The sequence below is a fragment of the Periplaneta americana genome, chromosome 8 (assembly GCF_040183065.1).
Source record: "Periplaneta americana isolate PAMFEO1 chromosome 8, P.americana_PAMFEO1_priV1, whole genome shotgun sequence".
Classification (NCBI taxonomy): domain Eukaryota; kingdom Metazoa; phylum Arthropoda; class Insecta; order Blattodea; family Blattidae; genus Periplaneta; species Periplaneta americana.
In genome coordinates, this window is record NC_091124.1 from 162106155 (window position 1) to 162124063 (window position 17909).

The 17909-nt window shown below is 36.5% G+C and overlaps 1 protein-coding gene across 18 annotated transcripts in view; it reads left to right on the plus strand.

Annotated features, from left to right (window-relative positions):
- raskol (Ras GTPase-activating protein raskol) overlaps positions 1–17909 on the plus strand; it is a 605213-nt gene that overhangs the window by 401049 nt on the left and 186255 nt on the right. For 3 of the 18 annotated variants that reach the window (XM_069833945.1, XM_069833946.1, XM_069833948.1), the window contains exon 1: positions 12483–14356. The exons of 14 other annotated variants lie outside the window; for them this stretch is intronic. In XM_069833945.1, coding sequence (XP_069690046.1) covers positions 13558–14356 — 799 coding nt within the window. In that variant the 5' untranslated portion in view covers positions 12483–13557. Of the gene's footprint in view, positions 1–12481; positions 14357–17909 lie in introns of those variants that run through there. One more of the 18 variants, XM_069833947.1, reaches the window with a different exon arrangement.

Here is a 17909-nt window from a genome sequence, read left to right on the forward strand (position 1 = left end):
TTTGTTTGAGAAGTATAAGTGCATTATAAGAATGTAAGTTTTAATTTTAATGTTCATTTTTCACAAGTTTGCTTTTTTATTCAAAAGGAATATTTTCTCAACTTTTTTTTTGCAGAAAAGTGAAATTTTCAGATATGTTTAATAACCTTACAGGTACTAAAACAATGTTTTCGTAAATCTTATATATCGTAAATACGTATTACTGAAGATAGCGTATTAAAATGTTTGAAAATATTCGCACGGAAAATGTTTGTAAGGAAATGAATTAACAAAGCAAATACTGTTACATCACAAACAAAACATATGTGCCTATGTGTTGGTAAAACGTCAGCTCTATAGCTTCAACAGATTTCGAGATAATTTAATATTCTGATAACAGAAAATTATGCACCAATATCACCTAAAAGCATAATGCCATAAGAGTTTTATTATGTAATATTAGTTACAGTTAAAACATATACCTAGACAACTTTGCTTTGTACTATAATATTGTTTTGATTATTTTTATAAGGCTAAAGATACCATCAATATCAATTTCAACTTATCATGTCAAATTCAGTGTGTTTCTTTGGGATAACACTTTCTTTATGAATGATGTGTTTAATTCACTTAGTACAATATAGTTGTAGTTATTATGGAATTTGTGTGAATATTCCTTCTTTACTCTGTATTATGTTATTAACGTTTAAAACACAATTACAGCATTAGGGTAAAAAATAGGTGTTAGTACTTTTGTTTTACAGACAATATAGAAAATAACAAACAGAAAGAAGCCATATAAAAATAACGACATAAAATTTCACGTTCCGTTTGAAGCTTGTGCACCACTGTTTTCTTAATCCAACAGGCTGCTTATTCCTCTTAGCATACCTAGCGCTTAATGCCCGCGCACGACTTCAAGGTCAGAAAAATGCGCTTGCTTTGACATCACTGTCGTAGACTGATTTTTTTTGTTCTTTTTTTTTGCTACAATACTGGATGAACGCCTCAGAACGAGACAACTTCATAACATAACGGCACACAGTGGTTAAATGGGACCATAAAGACGATTAGATTCGCTTCGTAGCCAAGCCTCCATCAATCTATATGATAATATTAATTTGGGTTGTTAGATTATAAGTTCACAAAACACGAGGAAGGGTTCGAACAAGGGCAGAATATCAATTAATTCATTTTTTGTTACGGTGCTTGAATACAGTTTTTTAAAAAAGTTCTGCCCCTTATTATGGAAGAGGACCCAGCTGTACCTCCTCAGCCCTGCAGGCGCACTTCCTGTGAGTTGTGTGAACATGGAAGTCACAAAACAGGATTCCACCGAATACTTAAATTAATGTTATATATACAGTACAATCACAGTCTAGTATATACAGTCACGAAGCTCAATACTTACTAAATATGCATACATAGACAGTTGAAATATGCATCCATACATAGTTGCTAACCGCCAGGATCGCTACTATCGCCTCATCACAGACTCTTACCCTAGCAGACGATAAAATGTATTGTACTTTCGATGTCGTATTCTTTTAAAAAAATTAACATCTTCCTTCCACTTTTGAAATATGAAATACATAAGGTTTATACAGAGACATCATTTTATTTTTACTAACATTTTTTATATTAACCTGGCTATATCTTTGGATTAAAGGTCTAGAACCGGAAACACCGCTTGCTCCCCCTTCCAACACTGGAGTTCGATGATACTGGCGTAAAATACTAATCACTTTACTAGGAAATATCGCAATTTGGAGTTTGATCATTTTCATTAGGTTTTTGTTTAATCAAAATACAGTACTATATTAACAACAAGTGTTTTTACTCACGAATTGAGCTATCCATTCGGACGTATTCATTATGCAGTGTATATTGTACTGTTACAGCACATTAGCGTACAATATAGAGAATGAAGTTAAATTGAAAAATAATCATAATATGGATATTTAAACACATTTTTGAAAATGGTGGCCGTTCATTTCGATGCAGGCTTCAGTTCTTTTGAGTATATTATCGCACTATAGACTATTGTACCTAATTCCAATTACCAGTTTCGTCCTTCGTACGAGTAACTCATGTTGAAATAATTCTATACTTACTCTTTAAAAGAGTACCTTACGTACTGTAAATTTAATCTTCACTTCTACCCGATCCGAAGAAATAAAATTACTCAGAAATGGTATCTACTGTCCGTTCAAATGGTTTTGTCGCAGGGTCGTAGAAAGGAGGGGGGAAATCACGTGACAGTTAATTACTTAATGAGGCCCTTTTATTTAAGTTATTTTAAACAGTTGTATAATATTACGTAGACGTCCAATTCCTAACAGAAATTAATGTTTTCGGAAAAGAGCTAAGACAGCCCAGCTACTATACTTTACAGAGGGGCGAACAGAAGCAGGTGGGAGAAACCGGGATGCGACGTAGGGAAACGGACGGCAGTATCTGTGCGGAAATATGATTCAATATTGAAAGCTCTTTAGTCACTGGAAAACGCGAACATATTTCTGGAACGTACTATACTCACTAACTCAGTACTGCATACGCGCCCTTGGTTCTGTGTGGAGGACGGTTGGAAGTTTACTGGTAGAGGGGGTGGGAGTGAAGTACTGTACATTCAAAAACTCAGATACAATAAAAATTGAAGTAAAAATAAAATGATGTCCCTATATGAAGAGTCCACTGCAAGAATGATGGATGTCACTTTCTTGTCGAAAATGAACCAAGAATGTCAATGCATAGCTTAAGACATATAGAATGTACATAGATAGTTATATGGCATTATCACTGATAGTCATTGTCCAGTAATGATCGGAAAATCACAGTTAAGCTTTGAGCGCTAAGCATTTCAAACTTTCAATTGCTTCTCCTGAAAAATGTATTCCAAATGACATCCATCATTCTTGCAGTGGACTCTTCATATATTATTTTCATAAAGTATGTATATGTTATATTTTATAAACTAATCTTCCTGGATCTTTCGGAAGAAGGGTAACTCTAATCTCTTTTTCTTACAATTTATAGTGCTACAGACGTCTCCTTGTCCCATATTATTATTCAGATTATTATATTTTAGCCATTTACAGTTATTGCAACCGATAACGAACATTTCACAGTTTCCACAACTTTTCACAACAAAGCGAAATACGGCACAGTCAATGCCTTTTCGATCTAGACCAAGCCGTAATGTATGTTCGGGTTTTCTATTTCAGTGTATGTAGCTCAGAGAAATATTATACAGTATTATAACTTTATTGCGTATCATTGCTAAGTTTTATTTAGTGTAATGTGTCCATGAGCTCCGTTTACTTCTTGTTGCATAATATGTTGCAGAAATAATTACAAAACTGTGTTATTTTAATGTGAAGAGAATTTTACATGTTAACATAATCTGTTCGCATCATTTTAAGTTTAGAATTGACTCACAACGCTCCAAGCGGCTAGCAACTATAGCGAGAAATGCAAAAAAATCATCCCAAGCTTCGTGACTGTATATACTAAACTGTGGTACAATTTACCACCATGTCAACTCGACTAAGGTGTTCTACATCAATCATTTGCCGGTTTCTCAAGACAGGGACTGTGGTTTGATTCTCGGGCTCTGGGTAGACCTTACATAATTTGTAATAGAGACGTGACTGTGGTGAAAGTTTTTACTACCTCTCTTAAAGTACTATTGCCTTTTTTATAGCTCCATCTTTGAATAGCTTCTGCTGTTGAAAAAGACAGTTTGAATAAGAATAATATAATAATATCTCCATCATCTTAACCTTCATTATTAATCACAATACTCATCACTAGTACAACCACTATTACCACCACTACCGTGACCATCAGTGTCACAACAACCATTATCACTGTCATAACCGCCTCCTTAAACCCTATCGTAACCACAATCACCACGTGTTAACCACTAGCATTACCATCATAACCAACATTACCACCATCAAGTCGTCCTCGATGGTGGGCCATCTAGGTTATCATGCTGGCGAACCTATGAAATACAGCCGAGGGCAATGGATTTTGAAGGAAAATAAAATCCCTAGCATAGCTTCCCTTGGGTGAGAAATGTCGTTCCATGTCGTGAATGTATGTCACACAAAAGAACCCTATCCCTGGTAGAAGATTCGTGGCAACATTTGTCGGCCATTTTTCGTTCACGTTGAATTTCGACGCTGAATAACCTCTGCAGTTGAAAGCGTCGTTAAATAACATAGGCCTACTGCTACATACTACATACTATTCTAATGCTGCTACTACTACTATCTCACTCATTATAATCGCTGCCATTAGAATAACTAACATGGCAATTACTATTACCATTTTAATAACATTCGCAACCATAATAACTTAGGTATTGTAATGGGATTTCTTAAATTTTTACGGCTATCCTTTCTGGTCTTAACTGATTACCCGATCTTCTTCAATGATTTTCATTTAAAAATTAAACCCCTTTTGTGTCCTTAGCGACTTTGTCTTAAATTAACCCAGTAGAGTCATATTGTCAACACTGGTGTTTGGTTTTAGGAAATACCTGCATCCAGCTAGTGTAAGCCCTTTGCCTGTGGATAGGCCTACAGGAAGTCTAATGTGAGCTGAATCTTCTGTTTCTTATGGTTTGTGTTACAATTGGAGGATTTGTCGGAAGAAGGGCACAAGGGTCAGTTTGTCGTATATATTCATACAATTATGCTCTTCTTCCGGCAAATCTCACAATGTTATTGCAGCTGTTGTAGAACTGTTTGTCTGTTTTTTTTTCATTCTCCATTTTTAAAACACTCACAATTCACTTTTTTATGCTAAATTAATGTTTTCGTCCACAGCTGTGGAGTAACGGTTAGCATGTCTGACCGTGAAACGAGCGGACCCTGGTTAAGGTTTTTCCCCTCGACCCATTAAAAGCAAATGTTGGGTAACTTTCTGTGTTGGACCCTGGACTCATCTCGCTGGCATTATCACCTTCATCTCATTCAGACGCTAGATAACCTTAGCAATTGATAAATCGTCGTAGAATAATAAATTAAAAATGTTTTCTACCTTTCTTCACTCTTACAACACGAGGCACAGGTATGTCTTTACCTCTGAATCTCTTTGCTAAGAGATTATGAAAGCGTGCGGGAGGGAGAAAGAGAGGGGTACGAGTGAGTAGTTGCTGTATAGTCCCTTCTGTGAAGTATAGACTTTCCCACTTCCTGTCTGCGTTTCATTGAAGAGCAGAGCTATATCCGGTGGATGGAAATTCCAGTGATAAATGTTAACGATTCTCGGCAATCAGTATGGTTATTCTTCTGTGATACTTCCTGATAGTAGCTATATTTGTGTACTTTTTTCATTCCCTGATCGACATTTCATTTCTCATTGGGCGTAGTCACATTGGGATATGGCTACCGGCAAAATGTTACTAAGCCCAGGGCTTCCAGTTGTTTTCTTTGTAACTTATCAGTATACGTACTGTGTGTATCTTGTGCCCTTGAATTGCTACCTTTCAGAAAGCATCGACTGTAAATAAATATTATCGTAGTTTCTAGTTTACAGCTTCCTTATACAGTGTGACAATTCATCTGTAGCAAAAATATAGTAGGTCAGCTGTCCATGAGATTAACAGCGATGTTTTAGAGGGAGCCCTAACACAAATCCATGTGCTCTATATCTTCATACCATTAACAACGTGTTTAAAGCAGAGAGCTTATTATTAAAAGAAATGTAAATTAAGAATTATTTTTATACATCTTGATTACACAACTTTTAACACTGTATCACTTCGGAATATGTATGATAAGACTTTCTGGTGTTAAATTCTAACGTACCTTGTTTACATGTTTCGACCTATTTATGGGTCATCCTCAGAACTGGTCGTTGTTCGTGTTGGCGCCTCTTGTTTTGTTTCCTGTGAGGGAGTGTTCGTGTAGTATAATGTAGAGTCAAAGAGTGTGTGTGTTCTGAAATTGAGTTGTGTTTTGAGAATTTCGTTGGGGTGTGTTTTCGTGTGTCTGTATATTTCATATTGTTCTAGTGTGTTTAGTTTCTGGCTTTTTGGTTGGATGTGTAGTATTTCCATGTCTGTGTTGATGTCTCTGTGGGTGTGGTTAGCATTATTTTTAGGTGCTATATTACTTAAATGCTGTTAAATTTCGATGACTTCTTATTCTTCTGTGATACTTCCTGATAGTAGCTATATTTGTGTACTTTTTTTCATTCCCTGATCGACATTTCATTTCCCATTGCGCGTAGTCACATTGGGATATAGCTACCGGCAAAATGCTACTAAGGCCAGGGCTTCCAGTTGTTTTCTTTGTAACTTATCAGTATACATACTGTGTGTATCTTGTGCCCTTGAATTGCTGCCTTTCAGAAAGCATCGACATAGTAAGGTGAAAACATTGTCCCTTCAGTAATTGTATAATGAACACTCGAGTCAAACAGGGTGTCTTTTTTTTCCGTTTCATTTTGATAAGTCCATTTTATTGTATAAGGCTATTTTCTTACATTTCTGGGTATAAATTTGTATTACTGTATTTGTAGTATTGTATATGAACTTACAAGGAAGACTCACCAAATGATAATGGATTTTCACGATTGTATCTCCTTACGTTCCATTTGAAATAAGAAACCTCCTTATAAATTTCTACATCCAGAAAGGACCTAGTTTCCGAGATATGATTTTTTAAAATTCTTCAGTCCAGCGCTATAACAGCTAATGCAAACAGTGTTATGTGCTAGACATATCAGACAATAAATCTCATCTAGCTGCATACCGTACTGTAAAAATCTCCTTAAATAATATAACTTATGAAAATGACATCAAATATAGGCCTATTAATATTCATGAAATTGGCTATAAAATAATCTATGAAGAAATTATAAGGAAACATAAGCATACCTGAAATTACTCACTCTACTGATCACATTTGTGGAAATTGTTGTAAAATGCTCAAAACATAGTAAAACTTTGCACCACGAACATTTCAGAAAAATAAGTTTCTCACAGCCAGCTTTAGAGGAGTTTTGTACATGAACGTGAAAACAGAATTCTACAGGAGTGACGAGTTTATCAGGTTTGTTGCCAGCCATAAGTTATTTAAACATATTCATACACCTATCTTCCTTTTTACTTATCTGCAGGGTTTAACGTTTACCTCGCATGTTAATTTATTAGCCGCTAGTATTATAAATTATTTTATCAATTTTATTTCGTCTCTCGTATATAACAACACTGTAGGTTAAATAGGCCCTTCATATAAAATAACTCCGAAAATAGCTGTAATAACTCAAATAAAATTTGCAACCTTCATTTTGCAATGAAGCGAAGCGAAGCACTTTTTTTCTCGTCAATTGGCAAAGTGAAAGCGCTTTGCTACAACGCTTTTAATACACGCTTGGTTTACTTTCAAAGTACGTTCTAAAATCGAATCAATCTATCCAAATTTTAAATCTGCCGCCACAAATTTGTAAACCGAGTAATGACGTCACAGTACTTGCTCCGAACCGCTTCGTCTCCAGCCCTATTTTGAAATAGTTATGCCAGAAATATTTTCAAGTGACGTTGTTGGAGGAAGGAGAACTTTAGAAAAGAAAAATGGATTTCAATGTGTCAAAGTTAGTACATTACTTAATTTTATTCTGTTGATTTATAGTCATGTTCTGAAAGTCAAGTAAGCATTAAACGGGTAAGGAAATATACATAAGTTACATGTCATTAGTATTGTCTTTAGGTTTTAATCTATATAAAACATAGCTTACTTGATATTTTCATAAACTAGTTGGGTACTCTGCAGAATTTCAGCTGTTGGTATTCAGTTAATCTGAGAATAACACCACAATCACTCTGTCGAAAACTGTAATCTTAGGCCTACTATTTATTAAATGAGTAAAATTATTTAAAATAAATTATAAATAGTCGTAATCACGAAAGTATTTGCGTAACAAAGTAAATATGAATTAAGAATAATTATTATAAGATGTAAGTGATAAAATACCAAAATTAAATGCTGCCCTTGCCCAATTAGGTAGGCCTAAATGAAATTATAAGTAGGAAAACTTCACTTTACTTGAATAGCAGCTGGCCGGATAAATGATTTCAAGTGAAGATTTGTGAAAAAAGATAAAGGAAACCAGATCACGGAAAACATTTTGAGACTGGATAGGAATTATTCTGAGAAATTTTAACTCAATAGGAAGAGCCCTAGACTTTGGAATCTGCAAGAAAAGAGAGGGAGCGATAATGACTAGGAAAAGGACAGTGGCAGAAGACTTAGCAACGAAAAAACAAAAACATGGACAGAGATGAAATGAATGAGTGGAAACTAAATTTGATGGCGAATGTCATGTTGTTGTCATGTGTTACCGAAGAAATAAAAGGACTCTAAATTAATAGTGGAGAAAAAACGTACAATAAAAATTATTAAATGAAATTAATTAATTGGCCAAATCCTGGTGAAATCAACAAAAATGCTTGCCCTAGGTAATTCTGTTTTTGCTTTTCTTCTAGGTCTGCATTCTCTACTGTAGTGTACTTTTGGTTGATATGATCTCACATTTCCCAGAAATAAGATGAACTCTCTAAACTTGAAGTCGACATGATGTCAGGCTTCTTTGCTTGACTTTTCGAGGGCCTCATCAAGGTTGGATCTGTTGTGCGCTCTAAAGTATATGCGATGGTTGTCCAAGTCCGACAGGTGGTCTGGGTGGCGTTCAGTACTGACAAGTGTGCCATCCTGCCTCAGATCTGACAGAGTCAGGTCACATCCTCATACGAGTATCTGAAGAGCCCCAGGGCCCGTAGCCACTTGTCCTTTCTATTATCAACATCGGAAACCCGTACTACCTGGTTCCTAGTTCATCTGCACATGATTTAATCTTTGCTGAATACTCATTGCGGTACCCCAAAAAATCTCTAAGATTTTAACATATAGAGCTCTAAAAAAATATAAATGTTACAGAGATCATAGCTGACGCCATTAAACTTACGTGAAATTCTATCTGGAACCTATGCACCGTGGATGAATTGCAAATCTTTAGTGTTCCAGCTGTATAATAAACACGCACCTACAAAACCAAAACGTCTGAAGCACTCTCATGTCCCATGGCTTACCGAATCAATTCGTGATCACATGAATAGAAGAGATGAAGGCTTTCTTAAATTCAAACGTAATAAAATTGATGAAAACTGGCAAATATACAAGCAAATTAGGAATAAAACTACTCAAATGATACGTAACTCCAAATTCTGACATAGCCATGGCCTTATCAAGCCCTCCACGTGCATTTGCACGTGAACTATGGAACAACTTACGACATATGGGAATAGGACATAGGACAGAATAAGACGCCAACGGATCCCATTAACATTCCTCTGAATGTACTTAATGACTATTTTACATCCTATGTCACCTCACATCTCGATATTGACCTGAAACAAGCATCTCAAAGAACTTTCAACCGCTCCTATCCCAGAACGCGACAAATTTTATTTCACTGATGTCATTGATGTCAAAGTAAAAATAGCACTAGAAAGGATTAAAGCTAAAGCTCAAGGCACAGATCGCATTAATACTATGATGTTAAATTTGATTTGGATGTAATTCTCCCTACTAAACTCGCATCTTCAACGCTTCCCTCATTACCTCTATCTACCAAAAACAATGAAAACACGCCCTCATTCATCCACTTCCTAAAACGTCCAAACCATTGATTCCAAATAACTATGGATCAGCATTCTTTCCACACTGTCAAAGGCCGTAGTACGCATTGTTTAGAAACAGCTTTAATACACACAATCTCCTGGACATCTGTCAATCAGGTTTTAGAAATAACCATAGTACGGCTTCTGCTCTACTCAAGATTTCTCAAGACTTTCATGAAACTATAAACAGATGTGAAATTTCTGAATTGACACTAATCGACTTCAGCCGAGATTTTTTTACACCGTCGACATTGACGTGTTGATTTCAAAACTAAGACAGATGCATCTCTCTGAGAGTGCAGACACATGGATGGACTCCTACCTTCGCGACCGCTAACAATGTGTATTTCATGATAACCGGTCTTCTTCTTGGCGGCGCGTAAGACAGGTGTCCCTCAGGGGTCTGTACTAGGGCCACTGTTTTTCACTCTATATAGTAATGGAATTTCTTTAGTTCTAGAACACTGCCAATACCGTCTGTATGCGGATGACCTTCAAGTATACATGCACTCTCGGTCTGACGGTCTTAATGAACGTTTATCGAGCCTCAATGACGATCAATAATTGGGCAAGAAAGTCTGAGCTAAATCTCAATCGAGATAAAACCCAAGCCATTCTCTTAGGGCAACAAATGCTACTAACCTCTATTAATATAAATATCCTTCAGTCTGTCTCTCTATCAACAACTTAGTTATTCCTTTCAGTTCTACTGTAAAAAACCTGGGCATCTATTTCGAGTTTAATATGAACTAGAATACACAAACCAGATATACCTGTAGAAAAGTTTTCTCTATCATGCATTCTTTGAAACGTCTGACAAATTTCCTTTTTACTAAACTGAAAGAAGTCCTAGCACAGACCCTTGTGTTGCCTCCTTTGACTACTGTGACGTTTTATATAGCGACAAAAGTGCTGAACTTTCTGAAAAACTTCAACGTGTGCATAGTGTCTACGTCCGATTTATTTTCAATATCCGCCGACATGATCATATCGGAGTATTTTCTACGACTCTCCTGGCTCCGCTTGAAAGATAGACGTTTGGTACATTCTCTTTGCCTGCTATATCGAATTTTATACGATTCCACACCCAACTACTTTGCCTGTCTGTATAATCTTCTAGCTTTATATCATAATCATAATACACGTTCATAGCACAATCTGTTACTATCAACACTACATCATCATACATCTCTGTACTCAAGTTCTTTTTCAATAGCGACGACCTGCTCCTGGAATTCGCTGCCGCTGAGCATCAGATGTAGTCTTAGTCCTCAGCCATTTAAAATTAGGCTATTTAGGAATATTTTAAATGCATAGAATTAATTTTTTGCAGCTAGAATTTCTTTAATATAGTTATTACTTTGTTGTTTTCATTAACACTAATTTCTAGGTATTTGTCATGTAACTCATAGGCCTACTGATTATACAATTTGTACTCTTTCTTTAGTTTTATGATTATATTCATACCTATATATTCAATACTTTTTCGTAAGTTAATACTTGTATTTTTATGTGTTTTGATTCTGGTTGAGTGGAAGAGAAAGCCTGATAACCTAAACTCTGCTTCACTTATGGCTTTTAAGGAACCCGGAGGTTTATTGCCGCCCTCACGTAAGCCCGCCATCGGTCCCTATCCTGAGCAAGATCAATTCAGTCTCTGCAATCATATCCCACCTCCCTCAAATCCATTTTAATAGTATCCTCCCATCTACGTCTCGGCCTCCCCAAAGGTCTTTTTCCCTCCGGCCTCCCAACTAACAGGCTATATGCATTTCTGGATTCACCCATACGTGCTACATGCCTTGCCCATCTCAAACGTCTGGATTTAATGTTCCTAATTATGTCAGGTGAAGAATACAATGCATGCAGTTCTACTTTGTGTTACTTTCTCCATTCTCCTGTAACTTCACCCCTCTTAGCGCCAAATATTTTCCTAAACAGTTTGTTCTCAAACACCCTTAACCTCTGTTCCTCTCTCAAAGTAAGAGTTCAAGTTTTACAACCGTAAAGAACAACCGGTAATATAACTGTTTTATAAATTCTAACTTTCAGCTTTTTGAGAGCACACTGGATGACAAAAGCTTCTCAATCGAATAATTTTCCCATATTTGTATAAAACTTTGCCAGGAAAAATAAAACAACCAGTATTACTGTATTATTATTACTACTACCTTAGGACTTCACCTCAGACTTTTAACTCTTGCTGATTATAGATGAAATGAGGGGGAGGTGGAGAGTGTTGATGTATTGAAAGAGGGAATTGAGAGTAACCCGAGAAATATCCTCTGCAACGTCTGCTTTGTCCACTAAAAATTCCATCACGATCTGGTCGGGAATCGAACCCGGGTTACCTGGGTGGAAGACAAACAGTCTAGCTGTGAGTCTCAGACGCAGCGGGGTCAGACGTCATTACTGTTCTTGTTAAACCGGAAGTCGTTCGGCATCAATGGGCCAATATGATTATAAAGAAAAAGTTGTTGAATAATGGCGAAAATCGAAGTAACCTATTTGTCGAAATGTTATCTGCCAGTTTCATCACATTTCTAAGAATGTAGAGTGTATCGATGCTCTGTTCCTCGGTGAGAAGCTGTAGTTCTGAATGAATTTGCGTCTTGCCTAGATTACGTGAGGTAAAGTGCATACAAACATCACAAAGACGTAACATTATTACAGCATTACTCAGGGCAAAAGTGGCCTATCCGCGTGGTTGATATGTTTTGAACAGTTAGTACTATCAGGAATGGAGCGTGTGGTGGTGGGGGGACGAAGCCTGTTGGAACGGGTCGAGATCCTCGCGTGTAGTTCTCCCAGCAGTCTCCCGGCGGTAGTAGCCAGTGTAACCGCTGTTGTAGAAAACAACAGACTCGCAAAATCCGCGCGCGCGCGCGATATTTTGTCTCATGTCGGACACGTTGTGCAAGTGAGAGCGAATATTGTTAACCTTACTGCCGATTTAAGAGAGTTACTATTCTAATAGGTTACTGACCTCTCATTTGTGTCTCGAAGTGTTGGAGCTAATTGTGTATTAGTGTGTTGCTTTGTGTATATGTGTGTAGGATGATTCTGGGTGATTTCATTATTCAGGAATTAAGGCCGACTTCCTATGTCTTTGGAAGTGATGCTGAGTGTACCTGGAGCTTGTGTGACTAGCGCTTTCTCGTAACTCATCCGAATTGTTAAGTGTAAGAGTCATACTTAGAAGAAATATGATATAGTGATGTTAAAATTGTGGTTATTACAATATTCTTACGAGACAGTGTTGGTAATAGATAATACTCGTACTTACTGTTCCACTGTTACGAAGTTTGATGAAAACATATGAATTATTTACTTGCAGCTTGGAGAAAGTTTCCAAAGTTAAACGTTTGTCCTGTGTATAAACTCTCCAGGTATAATGTGTTCTAAGTGCATGAAAGTATGTTACATATGGTTAACGAACTGTGAACAACACGACACTTGCCTTTATTTCTCGTTTCTTTGCTAATTACGAAAACAAGTCTCAGAACCATACTTTCAATCGTGTAATGATAATTTTATTACAAATATGTGTATATTCAGAATGAAACGTGGGAACGTCTTGACAAGTATTCTCGATGAACTGGTAAGGTAATCACCTCCCTATTTATATCGTTAATCGTGGTAACTGATCGAAAGTAAGCACAAAGGAGGGTAAAGTGGTCATATACTGCCGCAACAATTGATAGTTTTTGTTGTTGACAAGTTTTTAGGATTACGCAGTGATCGTTTTTTTTTCTTTGTTTCGTACGTGATTTGCTCGATCTACTTCAGTTTCTTTCATTCGCGAACATGCCAGTGACAGAAGACGAAGTGCTAAAATCGTCATCATTGATCTGGTCGACGTATTGATTTGGTAATTGTTGACAATGCTGGATAACAGCAGTGGAGTTAATAACACAGGAACTGTGGGGACAGGACGAAGAAGATCCACTTTTTACGTTACTCTATCAGAAAACATGAATTCAAACACAGCAAGTAATGAAAATAAAGAAAGTTTGGAAAAGAGTTCTTCTAAAACTTCTCCAACAAAGAAACTTTCAAATTCCGGTCAAACGCTTACGATTTTGGATGCAGAGAAGAGTTCTCAGACGAGACGGACCTCTACTTCCAAGCCATCGCCTCAGACCCTTTCATCAAAATCACCATCAAAATCATCACACATATCACCGACGAAAATCATTACAAAAACTTCAACAGCTCATGCCCCTCAACCTCTGAAAGCGTGCACAAGAACTATTCAAGGTCCACAGTTGTTGAAACTCCCGCCCCCACAATCTCCAAAGAGTCCTAAGAAATCGTCATCATTGTTGCACCTCTCGAGTACAAAATCACAAACTCACCTCTCGGAATCACCGTCCCCACAGAAAACTAGTGGCAAACCCTTGCAGCTCTCCCTGTCGCTCAGGCGGACACCTTCAACAAAGGCATCCACAATTCTTGTGACCGCCCGGGATAGCCCTAAATCGAATGTGCGAAATGTTAAACCTGCACTCCAAGCTCAAACAGCGCCCCAACCAGCAGAGACCAAAAAAGTCCCAGTCGTTGTAGTGGATCATCATGACAACGAGCAGGATGCGAAGACAGGTGACAAGCGAGAAGCGAAGCAGCAGAACAACAAAGATGGCGGACCAGAGGACGATGTCAACGAAACTGGTGCCCATTCGGGTAAATAGCCCATTGTTACGTATAATAATGTACAGTATATTATATTAGTATCATTGTGTTGTATGGCTATTACGTCGAATTTTTCTTACAGTGAGTTTCTCGCTTGTCCTTTTATGCTACCGGTATTTCAGATTGTTTATTACTGTAGCCTACGGTTTATGTTAATACCAGTGACATTGACTACTCATCTTGAGAGCCAGGTGAATTTATGGTAGCGATAACTCTAGTAAAGCAGAACTTCGAGCATCTCGGTTTTTACCGTCACTACTTCAGTCATAATTTTCATCAGTTCGCCAGCACAATGATTTCTCCCTTCCGTTGAAGTTTCTGAATCGTCCTGACCTCTTGATGACTGATTAGACCGCATTATAAGCCTGTCGCGGTAAGGACGCTTGTGTGTCCAATCGGGCAGGTGCGTGCTCTGTGTAGGCTTAGAATCTAGGCAGTAGAAGGTGATATTCCAGTTTAAATAATTTGTTCTATATAAATTCGTTATTTTTCCCCAACTTTTCTCATACGAACTGAATAGTGACCATGATAGTTTTAAAATTGTTCAAATAATAATACAGTAATAATACCTTATTGTCATTTAAAAGGTTCCAACCTGTCTTCGGACAGTTAAACAATAATGTAACAATACTGTTGAAGTTTATCTTAAGCATTAAGCCCGATATATAACTATGCAGATATTCCCCTTACGTGTGACTAAAACCCACAAAAACAACGTCACAGGAAATCCGTGTCCTAGAAGGGATTCAAATTCCCGACAGCAAGCAACACTAAAACTGCGCACTTATGTTCATATATCGAGACCGTATTATTATTATTATTATTATTATTATTATTATTATTATTATTATTATTATTAGTATTTATTTATTTATTTATTTTCTTCGTCGTCATTGTCTCCGTCACTTTTGTGTCACTATAGTCTATGGTTCTCTAGCTGCAGTATATGTGAAGGAATTAGAGATTATAATCTTCCTTCCTTTAGGATTGGGTGTGTGTCCCATGTTGTATATTGTTTTCAGGTTGTGGCCTTGAGACGTACTGACCACATTACCAAGGAAATCTCGTTATGAATGCCCAGTGTACACATTCCCATTAAACAGAAATGGTTAAGACCCAAGCCTCCGAGGAAAGATTATTATTATTATTATTATTATTATTATTATTATTATTATTATTATATATATATATATATATATATATATGTTACAGGAGAATGGAGAAAGTTACACAACGCAGAACTGCACGCATTGTATTCTTCACCTGACATAATTAGGAACATTAAATCCAGACGTTTGAGATGGGCAGGCATGTAGCACGTATGGGCGAATCCAGAAATGCATATAGAGTGTTAGTTGGGAGACCGGAGGGAAAAAGACCTTTGGGGAGGCCGAGACGTAGATGGGAGGATAATATTAAAATGGATTTGAGGGAAGTGGGATATAATGATAGAGACTGGATTAATCTTGCACAGCATAGGGACCGATGGCGGGCATATGTGAGGGCGGCAATGAACCTTCGGGTTCCTTAAAAGCCATTTGTAAGTATATATATATATATATATATATATATATATATATATATATATAATTTGAACTGGCAATGGAAATTACGGGAAAATGGCTGAACGGATTTTAATGAATGACCCGTCATTTTGAAGCTTGGCATCCAAGGGTTTTCAGAAAAATTGTAACTTTCAGTGAAGCGTTAGTTTTCCTACATAATTTTCCAATTTTCCAAAATCCATCTTTCGTCAGTTTTGAGAACTAATTTCATTTCAATATAAAACAAAACACACACTGCAATAAACAATAGGCTATTACACGAAGGCCATGACCAGCAGGATTGTTGACATATTCAATTGGTTATTAACAGAGACCGGAACTTTGGCAGAATACCTTTTTAAATGTGTTAAATCTATCTTCATTTTGAAAGTAAAACTGTAGGTACGAATTATACCTTTGTGATTGAAACGTCACAGTTTTATGTTGCCCTTTCCTGCCTTTTTTAATATAAATGCCTAATTTACAAAATAAATGCTTTTTTGCCTTTATTTGATTATTTATCTATTTTTTATGAACTTATTATTAAAAACTGCCCACAGGTATATTTTAACTTATTTTTATAACTGCTACAATGAAAGTGACTTCACCGAATGTATATTATTGTCTTTCAGTCAGTTCATATACTATTTGCAACAGTAAGTGTTTTAATTATTGCTTGTGTTTATTTGACAAGGCAACAATGAGTGCGGGTCTAACGTTATTTTTAACGGTTATTTTTCTTCCAGTTTTCATTGCGACGTTGTTGTAGCTAGCTAAATATTTCATAAAGCAACAACCAAACACAAAAATGCACTTTCCAAGGCTTCTGGGAAGAAGATTTCTTTGCTTCCAACAGTAATTGCAAAATCGAGTCAAAAATCTCAATTTGCATTCGACTTATGTAAAGCTATTCTTGCTGCCTAAATTCCTTTGTGGAAAGTGCAAGGTTGTGGGTCTAGTGCAAGGTTTTTGTAATTGCCTTTGATTGCGTATTTTAGCTATTTATAATGCCTTTTCGCCCGCCTATTTTAGTTATTTATGATGCCTTTTTGCCTGCCTATTTTAATGATTCATAATGCCTAAACTTTCGGTCTCTGGTTATTAAAAACTTCAAGATTTACTAAAAATAATTTATAGGTGTGATTCTGCGGTGTGTAATTTTCTGAGTACGACTGTGTATTGGATATTAAAATCTACAAAACTTGAGGTGGTTTGATGATATTATTACCATTAGAAATGAAATATTATTATAGTTAATGCCAAGATGTAACTATTTTTCATTGATTATACATATTAATGCTATATTGATGATATGAAAATGAAACGTATTGGGGTTTTGTAAGTAGATATAGGGAACATCTTAAATTAGATCTTCATTTCTATAATTTACTGAGTGGCGGCTATATAGTATATATATGTCATTCTCTTCAGTATTGGCTCGAGAGAGCGCAAAAATTACAGTTCCTAAGGAAAAACCAAAAAGTGTTACTTACTGATAAAATAAGAAGCCTAGAAAATTATGTAGTCTCCCGATCATTTCAGCAAGATCTCTTAGCAGGATAAAATGATTTTACCCTCTACATTTCAAGCTCTGCATGCAGCAGCTAGCTATACCAAGATGCTATGTCTGTTTGTTTGAAAGCATAGCAAACGTGACATTTTTTAAACTTTCACCTACATACAATCCACAGTGACCTGAAATAGCTATTGCTCTACTCCCACATGAAAAACCCACTGATCGTCCTGACATTGTTACTTGCGTTTTCGCGTTGAAACTAAAAAACTGAAGGTGATAGGTTAATAAAAAGTATTTGGCATAAAAAAACCCATTCAGAGGGAGTATGTTTCATTATTACGGAAGCAAATAACTTTCAAAATGTCTGGTATTCTTCATTGAAAATAAATCAGAAAACTTTTTATTTGAACATCTAATGAACTTAGTTTGCAGCATTTACTGCACAAGCCACTAGTTATTATTATAAATGGACTCTCGAAAGAAT